Source organism: Ricinus communis, chromosome 3 (genome assembly GCF_019578655.1).
Source record: "Ricinus communis isolate WT05 ecotype wild-type chromosome 3, ASM1957865v1, whole genome shotgun sequence".
NCBI lineage: Eukaryota > Viridiplantae > Streptophyta > Magnoliopsida > Malpighiales > Euphorbiaceae > Ricinus > Ricinus communis.
The window spans coordinates 5,184,073-5,203,385 of record NC_063258.1 but is presented as its reverse complement, the minus strand read 5'-3'; the positions used below and the strand labels follow the sequence as shown (position 1 = coordinate 5,203,385).

General features: G+C 30.2%; 1 protein-coding gene across 1 annotated transcript; it reads right to left on the bottom strand.

The window, feature by feature from the left end:
- Positions 1–850: 850 nt before the first annotated feature.
- On the bottom strand, positions 851–9,493 carry LOC8284766 (dihydropyrimidine dehydrogenase (NADP(+)), chloroplastic). The gene is made up of 7 exons (XM_002533805.4): positions 8,928–9,493; positions 7,609–7,872; positions 7,344–7,514; positions 3,272–3,384; positions 3,001–3,187; positions 1,350–1,459; positions 851–1,243 (listed from the first exon to the last, which is right to left on the bottom strand). The coding sequence occupies exons 1-7, from the start codon at positions 9,213–9,215 to the stop codon at positions 1,087–1,089; spliced, it is 1,290 nt and encodes a 429-aa protein (XP_002533851.1). The 5' UTR covers positions 9,216–9,493; the 3' UTR covers positions 851–1,086.
- Between the last annotated feature and the right edge of the window lie 9,820 nt (positions 9,494–19,313).

The window sequence follows — 19,313 nt, the reverse complement described above, 5'->3', positions numbered from 1 at the left end:
CACTTAGGATTTAATTTGAGAGTTAACCTATATGTAAAACTCTTATAAGATTGTACGTAACCATAAAAATACAGAGATTAGATATAAGCCAAAACACAAAGTTAGAAGTAAACTTGTAAAATTCTAATGTAAATTGAGATAATGTTAGTGAAATAATCAATTGGAGATTGAAAAATGAACGTAGAATTTGTTAACATCTAAATCACTATAATTTTTGTGTTTTTTTTTTCTCTCTTCAACTATTCTTTTAAGATTTTAATTACTAATACATATAACACTCAAATGCTTAATTGCCAATATATATAATATTAGTAAATTTGACGGATAATATTACTCAGTGCTAATAAAAAGTAATATAAAAGAAAGTGTTAAAATTTAAAATTTAAAAATTATATGTGAAGTTTAGAATTTCTTTTAATAATTAAGTTAATTTTTAAAATAAAACTTTTTAAAAAATTAAAAAAGAAAAACCATGGGACCCGTGGAGACGGAAATAGGGAAAATTTTCGCTCCGTTGCGGAACGAGACGAGAGAATGGCTCCTCGCTCACGGCTGTTGCCATCCCCAAACTATAAATAAGAGTTTGTTTAAAATTATTGTTGGGTGTTAAAAAGCAGTACGTCTTTTATGATTTAATAGATTCATTTTTTAATTTATGAACCGTTTTCATAAATTTGTGTAGTGCCATCTGCAACCTAATACATGGGCTGCAACACATGAGAAGGCCAAGCTACAGATACAGCCACAGCCACAGCCAACTTAGAAGAACAGATGCCTGGGGCAAGAAAATAACTGTACAGAATTGGCAAGCAACACTATTGACCATTTTGGAAAGAGCAGTAAAGGAGAATTGGACACAAACAGTCTCATTCTCATAAAGATATGACATGTATAAACTCCAGGGACATTTAATTCCATTTTAATGTGGCAGTTTCAGATTTTTCTATACAATAAAAGGACAATCACCAAATAGCAACCTAATTATTACTGTAATAATCTCCTTGTTTCAGGTATCAAAAGAACATGAGGTAGCTATCCAACTTATTTCGGTCGTACAACAGAGAAAACTTACTATACTGTGGTAAATTAATTGGAAACCATGCTCTCTGACTCTTTTACAAAACCATCTCCTGTCCAGTCTTTATCAGACTGCAGACCCCTTTTGACAGCTTTCCTCTGTTCAATTGCTTCTTTTTGCCGGCGAACCAAATCTGTATGAGTTGTGAAATAATCGAGAGATACCCTGAGAACCCACCAAAAGAAAACAACAAATTAGAGAAATAATGCCTGAAACAACTCTCTAATGTTCTGTACAACAGTCACTTGGATCTCTTCAATAAAATGCATACCCTCTGAAGTCTTCAATAGAAGAGAAGTTGTGCATTTTCATAAAATCCTTCAGTTCATCATTGAGTTTCTTCACTAGGCCATATCCATGCATCATAACCCCGGTGCAGACCTACAATAGCATAATCAAAGATGTTAAATGCTTGCAATATTTTATTGAGATATGTATACAGAAGTTTCATAGTCTAAAATTTGTAAGAAAATGATAATTTCTTTAGAATTATTATAAGATATTCTCGCAAAGGTTAACTTCTAAACTTGAAGAAATCTGTAATATTTTACTTTCACGCAGGAAGATGATTGAAAAAGAGAGAAAACTGTCTTTCTATGAATCTCCATAGTGGCCGTGGGAGTTGCACTTTAACTACCAAACAGCTCACTCACATCTCATATTGTCAAAAATATTCAATAGCTTGATCTGGATACATAAAACCCATAAATGTGATGTAAGAGATTATGATATAGCACAGGTTTTTGTTTCTGTTTCGTAATTGGCATTGCAATAATAATCTGAATCCCCCATCAAATGAATCTTTATACCCAGATCAAAGCTCCTAAATCCAACACTTCCATATCATTAGACTAAAATAATTCCTTTGGTTCATGCACTTGATAACATAGTACACTCTCCCTCCACAATTACCAGTTCTAAATTTGTAGAACTCACAGTTTGGATAACCTCAATCCTACATCCTACATGATAACAAGGTTCTATACTGGGAAATGAAAAGTAATGCAATTTTGAGAACTGAATAATGATTTTACATCCTAGGTAATGGCTACTCTTACATCCTACCTGCTAGTCTATCTCTTTATCTCTCATGCTCAATGTGTCTATTTCCTATAGTATTTTAGGTTTAGAACATTGGAGAAAGACTAAGTTTCCAAATGGTGTCGTTTGAAAATATGAAAAGTTGGGCACTGGTGCCAACTAAGGAAATTCCAGATGTGATTAACCAGATTGCGACCACATGCTAAAATAGAAGCAATCTTGAAAGTTGATCTCAGACATTGGGAAAAAGAAAAAGGAAAGACTTGGCGCCATAGTAATTATGATGTACCTGCCTCACATATTGTCTGTAGCTATTTGATGTTAGGCTGAGCACATGTTTCTTGTAAATATTAATTCAATCACATTTTTTATAAACTCAAAAATCATAATGTGTGAGCGATCCCATTCGCTTATGAAGAATATTGATTTTCTCATCAGTACTTTAAAGAACTCATTTTGCTGTTTAGTTTATCCTCAAAAAAGTGATTTTTCCAAGTATTTGCAGTGAAAAAGAAAAAAGGTGTTAAAAGAATAAGCAACCATAATATTCTGCAAAAAGACCATAAGCAAGCAGATAACTTTCAAACCCAATAAATTTGAGCCCAGTTAGAACTGAAAATTATTGGTACGCAGGTACCATTCAACAAAGAAAAATAAACCGTTTTCCTACTCTAGAGGGGAATTTCAAACATGCAGAGCACCAAAGCATGATTAGTTCCTAGTTAGCAGAATTAATAATTACCAAAAGGATTCACAGTTCAAGACCTTAAATAAGCCGAATTCAAGAGACAACCAACATCTATCAGGTACGCATGGATGAAATAAGAAGTAGCCGTCATAGCATAAGGCAAAAAGGCAGAATAAGCATCATCAATGTGTACCTGAACTGTATTTGCTCCAAGAAGAATAAATTCGGCAGCATCACTGCCAGTTTCGACGCCTCCAATACCAGAAAGTGAGTACTGATCGATATTAAATTCAGATTTCATCATCTTGGCAATATTCATAACTTTCCCAAGTGCAATAGGATGGACTGCTTTAGAAGAATAACCACCAGGAGTTGAGTATCTGAGAACAAAATTAAAGCACGTGAGTTTTATGAGAGGAGAATAGTTAACTTGGAACTATTTTTGCTTTTAACAAATTGCATACCCCTCAACACAGGGCTCTGGCCGTAAGGTTTTCAAATTGATTCCCATTACACTCATGATTGTGTTAATGGCAGAAATCCCCTCACATCCTGATCTGAGTGCTGCCCTAGCTGGCTATACAACAGAGAAAAATGAGTCACTTAAGGCGAACAAATTCAACCCATATACACTGCATTTGAAGTAGGCAATGAGCATTCTTTTGATGCACACTCAAAAGATTTGTTACAATCAAGAAAAACTCTATATGGTAAAAAAGATTTGAAGTAAGCAATGAGCATTCTTTTAAGGTACGTACAAAATCTCATTCTCCATTTTCTAAATATTCAATGGCGCTCTTCAGGTATTTGTAAGAATTGTATTGCTAATCAGTAAATTGATCTAAAACATGAAGTATACAATCAGTATTAGTTTCTGCAATATTGGGTGAACTACATGAAAAGTCAATACAGATCTCTCCATTGACCTGAACGAGTGGGAACCTTTTAGGTTTTGAGTTAAAGTAATTATAAAATTGCATCCTTTTCTGACTGTTGTTAATGATCAATAGCACCAGCAGCCACAGCTGGCACTGAACCTTCCAGAAGACAAAAGGAGTTTGAGGAGCTGAATGAGCTGTCAGAAGCTGGGAACAGGAGTCAAGAAGCTGAGCCAAGCCACCAAGTCGGTTAATATTGGCAGGAAAACGGTTACACTCATGCTGAGCTGGATTCTATTGCAACAGAATTATTCTGGAGTAGCAAGTAGTTAGTTTGTTATTTAGAGTGTAAAGCAATTAATCTCTGTAAACCAGAATATAAATAGAGATCTCTAGAGTTGTCTTCATTCTTTTATGCAAGTATTCACAGTATATTTATGTTCACAGTTATCTGTTCTTAACTTCTTCTTCCTTAATTCTGCATTCTTCTATAATATTCTTTTGCTTCCATAAGATTTGTGAGATTGGATCAGAATGCTGAGACATAGAAACATCTCTCTACTTATTATCATAACATATACAAGAGTGCGAAGGGAGGACTTACGAGCAAATTTACTAAGACGTCCTTGTATATCATTCTATTTAAATTAATAGTCTTTTATTAATTGAGTTAACTAATACTTTATTCATTAAGAATATTAGAAGGATCAAAAACTCTTAGCTAAGTCCCAACTCTATTAGGATACTATTAATTAATTACGAAAATATAAAAAGAAATATCACTATTTAATAATTGAATCGAAAAAACAATCCATGAAACTGATCTGATCAAACTATTAATTACCAAAAAAATAATATAACTTTTCCTTTAAAAATGATCCAATGATCTTTGTAAAAGGAATCCAGTTATAGTTATATATATTCTTTTATTTACATGTGATTTTTCTTAGCTGAATATCGTTATTTTTTTTTTTATTTACAAATAAAAATCAGAAAAAGATGCTTTGGCTTACTATATGTTAGACTTTCTACATGTGAGTAGTAGCTATAACTTCTGCATGTGGTGGTTAACTTTGTTGTTTTCCAAAACCTTCTTTTTCTTTGAGAAACCTATATGAATTATTGATAACAATAATAAGTATAACAAGCCCGATGACAATAATTTATCTGTGATTCATGTGGGTGAAAAGTCAACGACTAACAAAATATGTAAAAGTGAGTATGGGAGGAAACAAATGTACCAAAAAAAACCTTTATTAGCTTTATAAGGATTAGTTAATTTAGTTTTCTTCAAAATATTTGGTAATTAGATACTTTTTTATTTATTAAAATATGTGTTCTTTAAATAAAAAGAATAATTTAATACAAAATAAAAAAGGAAACAATATCGAGATGAAACAAAACGCAAAGATTTTGTTCTTAAAAGGAATGTTTTGAGGAAAATTTATTTTTTTATTTTAATTGCTTAATACCAAACTTAAATTAGTTTATATTTCTCGGAATGGTTTTATTTTTATGTATACTATATATTTTTCTAATAAACAAATGACTAGTTTGTTTATTTAACCTTTTTGGAAAAAAATAATCGAATAAAATGAAAATGGTAAGAAATCCATAAAATTTGGGTTATTCATATTCAAAATTGTCTAGAGGACATAAGACAAGATAAATTATAAAATTTTAGTTTTGATTTGCTAAATCTTGTTTTTATTTAAATTATATTTTCATTTCTAGTAGATGATTGATTAGTCTGGATATATATTTACAAATACTATCTAATTAAAAAAAATAGTAGGATATCCGTAAAATGTGGCATACTCATACCCCATTCCATTTGTGAAGGAAAAATAACAAGATAAGTTTATTACCAAATTGTTTTTAGATATGACTATAATTAGTCTTAACTACTAACACATCATCTTATAATGTCAAGTAAAAAGTGAAAATAATTGAAAATTGGTAGAACACATACTTTTCTAAATTAGATTATGTATGAACATTGGATAAATCTATTTGTAACAAATATATTGTATAAGAAATATTATATTATGAAAAAAAAAAATTAACAATGAATAAAAAGTCAAGTGTTACATCAAATCATATAAGAAAAGATAGCCAAATAAAAAATTAAAGAGCAATAACATAATTAAAAAAACTAAAGAAATCGTTGCTTTCAAGTGATGAAATTCTATTGGATATAGTTTTATTTATGGGATTAATAATCTATTTGAATAAAGTCTAAAATTACATAAAAATTTAAGAGGTATTATAAATATTTAATATAATCTATATATTAACTTATTAAAGAAATTAGCATGAAAATCTTATATTTTAGTGTTTTTAGTTTTTTTTTTTTTTTAGTAAACAATAATAAGTCAAATTATTAAACATTCATGTACAAGGCACATGAGTAAAAAACTAGCCCAATTAAATGTCAAAAATCTTCCAATTTTTTACTCCTTGAAACTTGAGACATATTCCTGGCAAGACATACCAACAGCAAAGACCTTATATTTCATCAACCACAGCTTTGACATACCACTAGTGAGAGTAAATAGGGGCCAGAGAAGATCATCATAAAACAAACTTTTAATGATCGAAATACCAGAAAATCTCCTGACAGAGAAACAGCACATCAACTACCATAAAAGAAGTTTTGTTCCCTCCCGATGATTGCTTCCCCAGAATATAAAACCTAGGAAGAGAAGGAAGATAGGGAAGAATGTATTTCACATTGTTACGACTTCCAGAATCTTCCAATTGTTGGATGTTCCAGATTTAAGATATGATGTTTAACCAGCTGACAATGAATAATATGCAGTCCACAAAGCATAGTCCTAGTCTTAATCTGCTATTGAACCCAATAGAATAATTGTATACTCATGTGCTCCTACCAATAAAGTAAGATTTAATCAGTTATGCTTACAAGTAAAAGGATGGAAAGGAGGGACAATTATATTCACTTCATAGTTTTGATAATTACAGAAAGCTCTGATAATGTTAGTTTGAGAGCATTATCATAACATGCAAAGGAAGAAGACTCCGAAAAGAAATGAGTTGGTTAACTTGGGGCATGATTTGAGGAGAATGTGACCAAGAGATAGAAAGTATAAAAGGGTACCACAAAACATCTTGTCTGGCATTAGTTTTCGTTGAGTATGGTGAGATTTCCTTTAATTAGTACAAATAAAGAAGGTAGATTTGATTTGTCAGCAATAGTATTCTATAATGTTGTCAGCAATACTGTTCTATAATGTTATTAGCAATATATTGCTCTAATATTAGTGTGTCAAATGGAGGATATAACAGCCCACAACTGCTGTTTCCTTTGCACAGCCAAGGAAATCTATGTGTTATTCAATAGAAACCATTCAAATTGCACCTTAAAGCGTGTCTCGATTTGAAAAGATGAATGCATGCAACAGATATTTACTTGCTCAAATGGCAAGAAAGCATAGGTGCATAATACATCTATGAAATGACTAAGAAAGACAACTGCAAAAGCAAGAATAAGGATAATTCACTTGGATTTGTGCAAACTAATTTGTACTTTTTTATTATGCAGGTTGCTTGAAACATGTATATGCTGCCACATTACATATTTAAAATCCAGTCTAAACATGGAAGAACAGTTAAAAGAACAAAGGAAGAAAATGACCTCTGTTATGTCAGTGATGTTAGGAGTCATCTTTGCCCATACTGGGACAGTAGCCTTTGCATTTACCCATCCACAAATCTCTTCTAAAAGTCCACAGTCTTGGCCAACTGCAGCACCCATTTTACGTTCAGGCATACCATGAGGACATGAAAAATTGACTTCAATGGCATCCTAGGAAGCAAATTCAGGAATCTCAGTTTATAGGAAGTATCTAGTTTCATGGGATGCCAAAAATATAAAGAATCAGGAGATGGCTATAACTCACAATTCCAGTTTGCTCTACTCGATCAATAAGTTCTTCCCAAGCAGCTTTGTCATATTCCTCCATGATAGAAGCAATGAGGATCCGTTCTGGGTATTCTTCTTTCAATTGTTTAAATTCTTTCAGCATGGTTTCAAGAGGACGGTCACTTATGAGTTCTATATTCTCCCAACCAATTATCTGCCCTTTGGCTGAGCCATTAACACCTGCTCGGAGCCGTGCATATCTTGGGGTTACATTAATAACTTTTTCTGCATCTAGTGACACCTAGAAAATAAAGAACAAAAAGCAAATCATTAACATGGAAAGAAATGCAACAATATACTTGATATCATTATTAAATAAAAATGAAAAAATGCTCCAAAAACAGTAGAATCAAGATACAGACTACTCCAAGAGGAAGTAAGTTTTCTGGACACAATGGATTGTTGGCAAAAGCAACTAGTCACATGTGGAGGAAATTGATTGTGCAAAAAAGATCAAACTTTTGGCATCAAGTGAGAGAGAATTGTTCAAAAGGAGATATTCAGACGTCTCTGTTCTGGATGATGCTGCTGGTTACATGAAGAGGCACTAATTGGGTGCATAATGAGAACCTTGATCTCTTTCAGTTCAGAAGCCTAAGATTGAATTTATATCCATTTCATTAAATTGCATTGATATCGTAAAGATTTCACTTCATTTCTTTTCCTTTTGTTTAAACTGGATTTCATTTCAACTGGAATATAGTTATTCACCATATACAGGATCCCACTAAGCATCTATGCCTGAATGGTTAAGGCACCCAACTCATGGATTAAAATTTGATTACTTGTTGAACCAAATTCAGCCTGATCTTTAAGTAGATAGAGACAAACAGTTTATATGCTATTAGTTGTTTCGTTTACGCTACAACAACCATATTTGTTAAATTTCCTATCAACATCATTCATAAACCAGCTTTTGAAACATGTATTTGTCAAATTTACTATCAACGTCACCCAGAGATCAATTTTTGAAATATGTTTAATTAACGTGTAAAACAGAAAGTCAAAGATCAGTGATGTGCTTTTCCATTAAACAGCACAAGGCAAAATCCTCTTACAAATAAATAAATCTTCAACTTCAAATTGAACTCATCAACAAAATTTTACAAGTCTCTTGAAGATCTAACTCCTAATTCTTAAGAAATGTAATGAATACATGAATTTACTAGTACCTGGACAAAGAACATGCTATAAATTCAATTTAAAAAAAATTAAAAAAAAAATCCTAAAAATAAAATGTTAAAGGAAGAAGAGAGAGAGAGAGAGAGAGAGAGAGAGAGAGAGAGAGAGGCTTACAGTTTTAGCGATTACAGCACCCCATCCTTCATCAAAGGCACGCTTCATGACTGTATAGTTGGTGCCAGGTGGACCGGACCCAATAACAAACGGGTTGGGCATTTTTAATCCATTTACAGTGACACTCAAATCGGGTTCTACCTTAGTCTCAGAAGCATCAGACGCCACTCTCAACACTCCAACTCTGTTTTTAAGACGCTGAGTTGCCAAGAAACAAGGACGGCTCAAAGCAGCAAGCTCAGCAACCGAATTCTTGCCTCTGATCTGGGTCAAACTCAGAGAAGCCATTAATGGGTGATCAAGACAAATTACTTGTGTCTTTCTCTTAATTCTGAAACTGGGTAGAGAATGATGATAAGAAAGATGGGTAGTCAAGAAAAATGGTTTTCTTGATTGAATCTGAATTAAAATGTCATACTATGAGTAAGTAAGCAGAATAAGGATTCAGATGAATCGATTGAATATTCTATTCAGAATTATTGAATCGCATGTGGATTTTGTCTCTCGGCAAGATCACCAAAGAGACTGACGTGGATCAGACTTTTGCAGCTGATATGACTCACTGTCATCAAGACTAGGACTCCAGTTTTAAATGGTAAGCCGTTGTTTTTTTATTATTATTATTATTATAGAAAAGATATATATAAAGTGCGAATATATATAAGATTTAGCAAAATTTCTAGTATTTTATAATTTTTTAAATAATAATAAATAAATAATTTTATTTTTTAAAATTTTATTAATATAACAATATAAAAATTTATTTTAAAAATATTAATTAGTTAATTTTATCTCATATAAAACAATGACATAACATAATTGATATTACTAATTTTAAATTAGAGAAATTATTATATAATTAAAAGGTTTAGATTATTAATTAATATAATAAAAATAAAATATTATTTAATAAAAAATTAATTTATTAATTAATATTATTACTAAAATTATAATTAAATATCATTTTTTAAACTAAAAATATTATTTATTTAAAGTATGATTTAATAAAAATTATAAAATTATATATAAATCTGAATTTAAATATCAAAAATAAATATATATATATATATATATATATATATTAAAATAAAATTTCTTAAGTAATAATAATTACTAAAAAAATTATATCTCTAATTTATATTACAATTTACTTTTAATTTATATGCAGTTGAAAATATAAATTTTTTAATTAATATCATTAGTTATTATTTTTATATTTTAAATTATTTTTATTAAATTATAGCTTTCTAATATAGAATGTAAATATTAATTGCATATGATAATATCTATATTAATTAAATAAAGAATATATTTAATAATATTTATTAAATTAAAATAAACTAAAAAATATTCATTTTGAAATGAAAAGATAATATAAAATTATTTATTTATTCGAATTAAAAACTATAAAATATGTTTTGTGAGATACTGTTTATGAAATAGGCTTTGCGGCCAATTAATAAACAGACTACAAATTCAGGTATTTAATTTTTAGATGAATAATATCAGATCAATTAATTTCTCCATGCCTTTTATGTTTCTCCGTCCTCATGACTTGGCTCAATTGAACAGACAACTTAACTACATGCTCCATTGTAGACTAAGGTATTGCTTTTGTTGACATCCGAAAAACTTCACTATTTTCATTAAATTGATTATTTTTTATGATAGTTTATCTTAGGATTTTTATAATTTTTAAATATTTTTCTATTTTAGTTACTAGATAATTATTAGAAAATAAGATATTTTTTAAAAAAAATTATCTCTAATTGTTTAGTGATAATTAGGATATTATTTTTTTATTTGTAATATTTAAGAGAATTATTTAGTTTTATTTATGTTTAGCCATATAAGTAAACTTATGTGCTTATAATAGATATCTCTCGTATGAATAAACAATTCATATTTTTTTATATTTTTATCCTTCAGATTTCTATGGTTATTTGATCTCGGTGATCATATCCTGTAGCTTGGTGTTGCAATCCGATTTTTCAATAGAATATTGCTATTTGTTAATTTCTTATAAGTGAGTCGATCAAATACATTTTTATTAAAATCAAGGTTGATTTTTATTTTTCGGCTTTGTGATTATTTTTTTAAATAAACACTTTTGGATTGAGATTTAGCCAAAATCTATGAATTTTAAAATTTTCATTGTTTGGATTAAACATAAAAGCAATTGATTTTTGTTTAAAGTTAAGGATAGTTTTTAGGATAATATAAATTTCTTGGAGAGAATATTGGAATACAAAAATAAATAACAGTAAATTTTTTTTAAATAGTGAATTTTAGAATTTTTCACCTCCTAGGTGGGAAATTAAAACTATAAAAAATGAGAGATTTGGAGGATGAGGAATTCTTTAAAATCCATAGAAATGGAATTAAGCTAAATTCATGGGTTTTATAAAATCTCCCATCTAAAATTTCGCAACCTAAATAACCCTTGAGTGTTTTCTTTACTGGAAAACGATGTATGAATTCTAAAATTTTATAACTTCTTAGACATAGAAAAATTTATCAACTTAATTTGATTATGATTTGGAATAAGCTGGCTGAGATATCGACCTAACATCACCATCCATTTTCTCCAATATTTCTATCGATTGAGTGGCTTCATATTAAGGAATGGGTTGAGACTAAAAAATTGAATTTTGATTTTAGATCTTTTCTGTTTATATCCCTTCATAACTCAACTATGCGGTCATTCTGATCATAAGTAAAAAATCATTACAGGCCAAGTATCTTGATTTGTTTAAGGGGCATTTTATCTAACATTTTCTGTTATTAGACTTAGCTTCATCGGGTTTCTTAAAAATACTAAATAAATCATATTGTCACTTATTAAGATTATTATCCCGTCTGTATTAATTTCTCATATTTTAATAACAATGAATATCATGATTTAGCTACCTTTTGGTAAATTACTCAATCTATCAGTACTAAAATTTGATTATGTTAAATGATTTGGTATCTCTATTTAGCTTGTTGGTTTTCTTCAATCAAAAATTTAAGCACAAAAGTCATTTGATTGATCATACCATTGAATATATCATTCATTACTCTTAGTTGTGACAACATGAGTAACTGGTTGTATGTCAGCATTTGATAATGTTATTCTTGATATTAGGTTCGTACTTTTCTATAGTCTATTGGGTATTCCAATAGTTTGTTGTCGTCTTCTGTCGGCACTTGCTTGTTGATCAGCACTATCAATAGTCAGATTCCTAGCAACATTCGCATTTCATATCGATTGTACTTCGTTCTAATTCTAATGAAGATATAGTTAATCATTTTTGTTTTTAACATCTTGTTTCTACTGGCATGCAATGGTTACATTTTACGGGCCAAAAAAATATTCACGGTTAAATATTAACGAGTCTCTGTCAGAGAATCTTAAATGTTATTTTAAAATCAAGTTCTACAACTAATTACAAAAATCAAAACACAAAGGAAATAGAAGATAAGTTTTCTTGATTAAGAATGGATCTTGATCAATGGATAATTTACTCATACAGAATTGCCAATTATAAAGACTAAATTATTCTTAGAGAATTGAATGAATCAGATAATTGTAATGATATTAATTGCAAACTTATATCCTTAAAAAATACCTATATTCTACTAATTTATACTACTAAGGAATCCTAATTAAATAAGCCATAAGAATACAACTCCTATTAAAACTAACAAACTACATAAAAAAAAAGCACGAATCCTATTTAAACTAATTTTTCATACTTTATTAGAACTCTGTTGGAAAAGTCACACGTGTTTAGGACTGTTTCAATTCTTTTTAATAACAGTCCTATTATTTAGCATTGTTTTATTATTTCCAATTAGTTGTTACCACTTTAGTGGGCTGTTTTTTCTCATTTTTCAGTTGGAGTTGTTAAACTATTTAAGTCTCGTGTGATTCATCAATAAATCAACCAACTTTGTCTTCACTTTATATTGTTATGTTTCTAAATTCTACAATTGGTATCAGAGCCATAAACTGAAGCTTGATATGTGTGTTTAAGTGTGAAGTTAGGAACTGCAGTATCCTAACTCAAGAGTGAGAGCAAAAGAGGGAGAGTGAAACACTTGAGAGTAAACACTTAGGGAGTGATTGAGAGATGGCAGCAAAAGGAAGCAGCAGCTTTCTTCAACCCAGCATTTCCAAGTTCGATGGAGATTACGACCATTGGAGTATGCTAATGGAAAATTTCATGAGATCAAAAGAGTATTGGCATCTCATCGCCATTGGTTACACAGAGCCCAAACATGGAGAAGTTTTGACTACTGCACAAAAGAAAGACCTTAATGTCCTTAAGCTCAAGGATTTGAAGGTGAAAATTTATCTTTTTCCGTCCATTGATAAAACAATCTTAAAATCCACTCTTCAAAAGGATACTTCCAAACAAATATGGGAGTCAATGAAGCGAAAGTTTCAAGGAAATGCAAAGGTTCAACGTATACAGCTCCAAGCACTACGATTTTGAAGTTTTAGAAATGCAAGTTGGCGAACTTGTCTCAGATTATTTCTTACGGGTGACGATAGTCGCTAATAACATGCGAAACAATGGAGAGGATATGCCAGATGTCAAAGTCGTAGAGAAAATTCTACGTTCTTTAACAGAACAGTTCAACTATGTTGTTTGTTCTATTAAAGAATCAAAGAATATTGATGTTTTATCGGTGGATGAATTGCAAAGCTCTTTAATCGTGCATGAACAGAAATTTTGAAAGAAATACCTCACGAGGAAGAGGTAAAAACACCACCAGAGGATGCGGAAGAGGAAGGGGAAGATCGAGTTTTAATCGAGCCACAATTGAATGTTTCAAATGTCATAAGCTCGATCATTTTCATTATAAGTGTCCATCATGGGATAAGGAGGCTAATTTTGCTGAGTTTGATGATAGTGAAGAACTCTTATTGATGTCATATGTGGAGATGTCCAATATGAGAAAAAAGGAAGTTTGGTTCTTAGACTCAGGATGCTCAAACCATATGTGTAGAGATAGATGTGTTTTTTGGGGGATGGATGGTGCATTTCAGCATATGGTGAAACTTGGAAACGATACTACAATTAATGTACTCGGGAAAAGAGATGTGAAGCTAGTGGTGAGTGGAACAACTCATGTGATCACAGATGTATTTTATGTTCCTGAACTTAATAATAATCTCTTAAGCTTAGGGCAATTGCAGGAGCGGGGCTTGACCATTCTTATCTAATCAGGGATGTGTCGCATATATCATCCACTCAAAGGTTTGATTATTCAAACAAATATGATAGCAAATAGAATGTTTGTGGTAATTGTTAAAGCACAACTTCAAAAGGAATCATGTTTCAATACTACTACACAAGACATCACTCACTTGTGGCATTGTAGATTTGCTCATCTCAGTTGTAGAGGATTGAACACGCTGAAATCAAAAGAAATGGTTTCAGGGCTACCAATGTTACCAGAATCGACAATAAAGTGTACTGATTGCATGAAAAGCAAGCAACATTGAGCTTCAATTCCAAAGAAGAGTCAGTGGAGAGCAACTCAGAAATTGCAATTAGTCCATGCAGACATTTATGGTCCTATTTCACCAGCTTCCAATAGTAAAAAATGGTATGCATTATGTTTTATTAATGATTTCTCTAGAAAAGCATGGGTATACTTCTTATTAGAGAAATCAGAAGCATTTCATTCCTTCAAATGCTTCAAGATGCTTGTAGAAAAAGAAGCAAGTTTGCCTATTCAATGTCTACGTACAGATAAAAGAGGTGAATTTAACTCCATAGAGTTCACTGAATTTTACAAACTGAATGGAATAAAGAGATAATTAACAATGGCTTACACCCTACAGCAAAACGGCGTAGCAGAGCGCAAGAACAGGACTGTGATGAATCTTGTGAGATCCATTTTATCTGAAAAGAAAGTTTCGAAGAATTTCTGGCCTGAAGCAGTCAGATGGGTGGTGTATGTTCTAAATCGATCTCCCACTTTAGTTGTTAAAGACATGACTCCAGAAGAAGCTTGGAGTGGAGCAAAGCCATCGATAGAGCACTTTAGAGTGTTTGGGTGTGTAGGGCATGTCCATATCCCAGATGCTAAACGGACCAAGCTCGAAGATAAAAGTATGAAATGTGTGCTTCTTGGTGTCAGTAATGAATCTAAAGCATATAGATTATATAATCCTATCACAAACAAAATTATTGTGAGCCGAGATGTAATTTTCGAAGAAGATAGTCAATGGAATTGGGAAGAACAATATGAGAAGGAGCTGTTAATGGATTTAGAATGGGCCGATAATAAAATAGCATTCATGATGAAGAGAACATAGAGGAAGAAGAGGCTGCCATAGATGATATTAAAACAACTAGAACTGAATGCGTCTCTTCAAGCACCATTAATGAAGAAGGCATGAATGCTAGGGAGGGAAGAAATAGACAACCTCCTATATGGATGCAAGATTATGTTTCATACATTTCAGGTGAAGGTTTTTCAACTGAAGTAGAGGAAAACATGGTGTTTATTTTGTTGTCAGATCCGGTGAGTTGTTGAAGAAGCAACTAGAAGCTTAAATTAGAGGTTAGCTATGGATGAAGAAATTCAATCCATTGACAAAAATCAGACTTGGAAATTAGTAGAGTTACCAGCAGGAGCAAAGAAGATAGGAGTAAAATGGGTTTACAAAACTAAATTAAACAAGCTCGGGGAAGTGGACAAATACAAAGCAAGAGTGGTGGTTAAAGGTTATGCGCATCAACATGGAATAGATTATACAAAGGTGTATGCTCCTATAGCACGAATGGACACTATCAAAATGATCATAGCTCTAGCTGCAAATAAAGGCTGGAAACTCTATCAACGTCAAGTCTGCCTTTTTACATGGAGAGTTAACTGAAGAAGTTTATATGGAATAGCTGAAAGGGTACATGAAGAAGGGGAGTGAGCAAGAAGTGTACAAGTTATAGAAAGCACTTTACGGTTTAAAGCAAGCTCTAAGAGCTTGGTTTAACCGAATTGAATCTTACTTTATCAAAGAAGGATTTCAAAGAAGTCATAGTGAGCAGACCTTATTCACCAAACAGAGCTATAAAGATAAGATTCTAATTGTGAGCGTCTATGTTGATGATCTTTTGTTTACAAGTGATGATGAAGATATGATGTATGAGTTCAAGAGTTCTATAGAGAAGGAATTTAATATGACTTAGGAAAAATGAGGTTCTTTCTTAGAATTGAGATTGTGCAAAGATCAAATGGTATCTTTATATGCCAGAAGAAATATGCAGCTGATGTTTTGAATCGTTTTGGTAATGTCTGAATATAATCCATTTTTTAATCCTATAGTTCCAGGATATAAGATATTCAGAGATGAAAAAGGAGTCAAGGTGGATGAAACTCATTTCAAACAGATTGTGGGAAGTCTAATGTACCTCACAGCCACAAGACCTGATCTTATGTTCATCGTAAGTCTAATTAGTCGATTTATGGCTAGTCCAACAGAGTTGCATTTTCAAGCAGCAAAAAGGGCACTAAGGTATTTAAAAGGAACCATGAATTATGGAATTTTATATAAGAGAGATGAGGAAGGTAAATTATTGGCATTCACTGATAATGATTATACGGGTGATGTGGAAGATTGGAAGAGTACCTCTGGCTATATGTTCATGTTAAGTGGAGGAGCAGTGGCCTGGTCATCAAGAAAGCAACCTATTGTTACTTTATCAACAACCGAAGTCGAGTTCGTAGCAGCAACAACTTGTGCTTGTCAAGCTGTTTGGATGAGGAGGGTATTAAAAAAACTTGGTCATTCACAAAAAAGAAGCATTGTGGTTATGTCTGATAATAGTTCCATGATTAAGTTGTCCAAAAATCCAATATTACATGGTTGATCTAAGCACATAGATGTGCGATTTCACTTTCTCAGAGACCTAACTAAAGGAGTTGTGGAACTCGAAATCAGATTGCAGACCTAATGACAAAGCCATTAAAGCTAGACGATCTCAAGAAGTTTCGTGAAGAACTGGGAGTTTGCGTTGTTCCTGAGGTGAACTAATTATGTATCAAGTTTAAGGGAGGGATTGTTGGAAGAGTCACACGTGTTTAGGACTGGTTCAATTATTGTTAATAACAGGCCTACAATTTAGTATTGCTTTACTATTTCCAATTAGTTGTTACCACTTTAGTGGGCTGTTTTTTCTCATTTTTCAGTTAGAGTTGTTAGACTATTTAAGTCTCATGTGATTCATCAATATATCAATCAACTTTGTCTTCACTTTATATTGTTATGTTTTTAAACTATACAAACTCAACCTCTTTTTATTTTTGAGGAAATTACATGATTTATTGGTTTTTTTCATAGAATATCATTTGTATAATGTTTTTGAGTTTTTTTCATTTTTATTTTATTTTTTTCCTTTATATGGTGTTGGTATTTTTTCTTTCTTTTTTACTGTTCACCAAAATTAATTGCTTAATTCATTCTCCTCTTTCTCCTTTTCCACTATATACTTTTAAATATGAAAATAAAAAAGAAACAATAATATTTGCACCACTACATATAAAAATTTATAACATATCAATATAATAAAGTTACAAATAAAAACTCTTTTTCTTTAAACTTGTATAAACTACTAAGAAAGTTAGTAGTATTTTTGAAAAGGTGGCTTGTGTATATTTGAAAAGAAAAGGTCTCCCTCTATAAATAACATTATTTTGAAAAGTCAATATTTTATGTAATTTTATCCAAGTATAATTTGAAGATTTTTGCAATTGATAGCTGAAACAAATATTTAAGTCTAAGAAATAATATAGGATTTTTGAATCCTATTTAAAATAATCTTTAATATTCTAATAGAACTCAAGTTCCTTTTATTCTTCTTAGCCGAATAAAGAATTATTTTGGGCTTTTATGTGCTTTTTTGTTGATGCTTTTAAAAATATTTTAAAATTAATAGAATTTATAATTTTTACTGTATAATTTTTTCTAAAATTTTTTTTAATGTGATTGTTTTACAGTTATTGTTCAATTGTTTTATTAAAAAATAATTAAAGAAAGACCAAAGAAAACCAAAACCGTAATTGAAAAAAAAAAGTTAAAAATCATATTTTTGATATTTCCACAAAATAAAAATTAAAAATTAAAAATATCATAAATTTAATAAAAAAATTAAAAAAATATATGCACTTTTGTATTTTTTTTATCAGTCTCAATAAGTGTAACTTAAAAATTTTGTAAATTAATTGAAACATATATTAATATAATTAAACACTAAATTAATTAATTATATATAATAATTAATTAAATATTTTTATTTTTATATATTCTTGGTTATTTTTAAAATTTAATTAATAAATTTAATAATTATGAAATTTATTTATATAATTTTGATTTAAATAAACAATTAGATATAATAAATAATCACTTAAAATATATAAAAATAAAATTTATTTTTTAATTTAAAAAATAGATTTTATAATAGTCAAACTATAATATTTTTAGAAAAAAAAAATCTATTAGAATCATAATAAGTTTGATTTGAGAAAAACTAAGTGATAAAGACACATGTAATTATCAATAGTAATAGTCTGTAGTATAGAGGCAGCCAGGACATTTGAAATGTATGACTGAGAAGGTAGAAAGAAGCAACCAAAATATGTTAAAAACAAAAGAAAGTATTGTTATTATTTTCTTTTCTTTTCTCTTTTCCTTTCTTATTAAACTTTTCCATACAACCAAACAAACTTTTCCACCACAGCGTGAAACACATTTTTATTTTCTTATTTTTCTTTCTCTCTTTTGTTTTTTTTTTTTTTTTTATAATGAGCACTGTGAGGGTAAATCTCATATTCAATCTGATTTCAAGTATATTTCTCATTGTAATCTTTATATTTCAAATTACAGTATTATATTTAATAATTTATAATAGACTATCAGATATGACTAGGTTGTGACTTGTCATCGAGTAATTATCTGCTCCATCCGCTTGTAATTTTACAATTTTATCCTTATTTAGAAAATAAATTTTTATAAAAAGATTGCATCTTATATCGTAAATTTCAAATTTTTTTAACGATAATAAAAAGAGTTACATTTAATATTATAAACTTTAGATATTTTTTAACTCTCAATCGATGTAGAATGTGGTAGTTAACATTAAAATTAATTTTAATATTTTTCCATAAGAACTTGCGATGAAAGTATATAAAATTACAGTATTAATTTTTAAAATTATAAAAATATTAAATTTATCTCAATTTATGATAATGATATTATTTCATGTATAGGACTTTTTTTTAATTCAAATAAAATGAATTTAGTTCTCTAAGCTCACAAAATGTTAGATTTATGCCAAACTATAATGCCATATATCATATATATCATGTGAATGTTTTTTCAAATTCAAA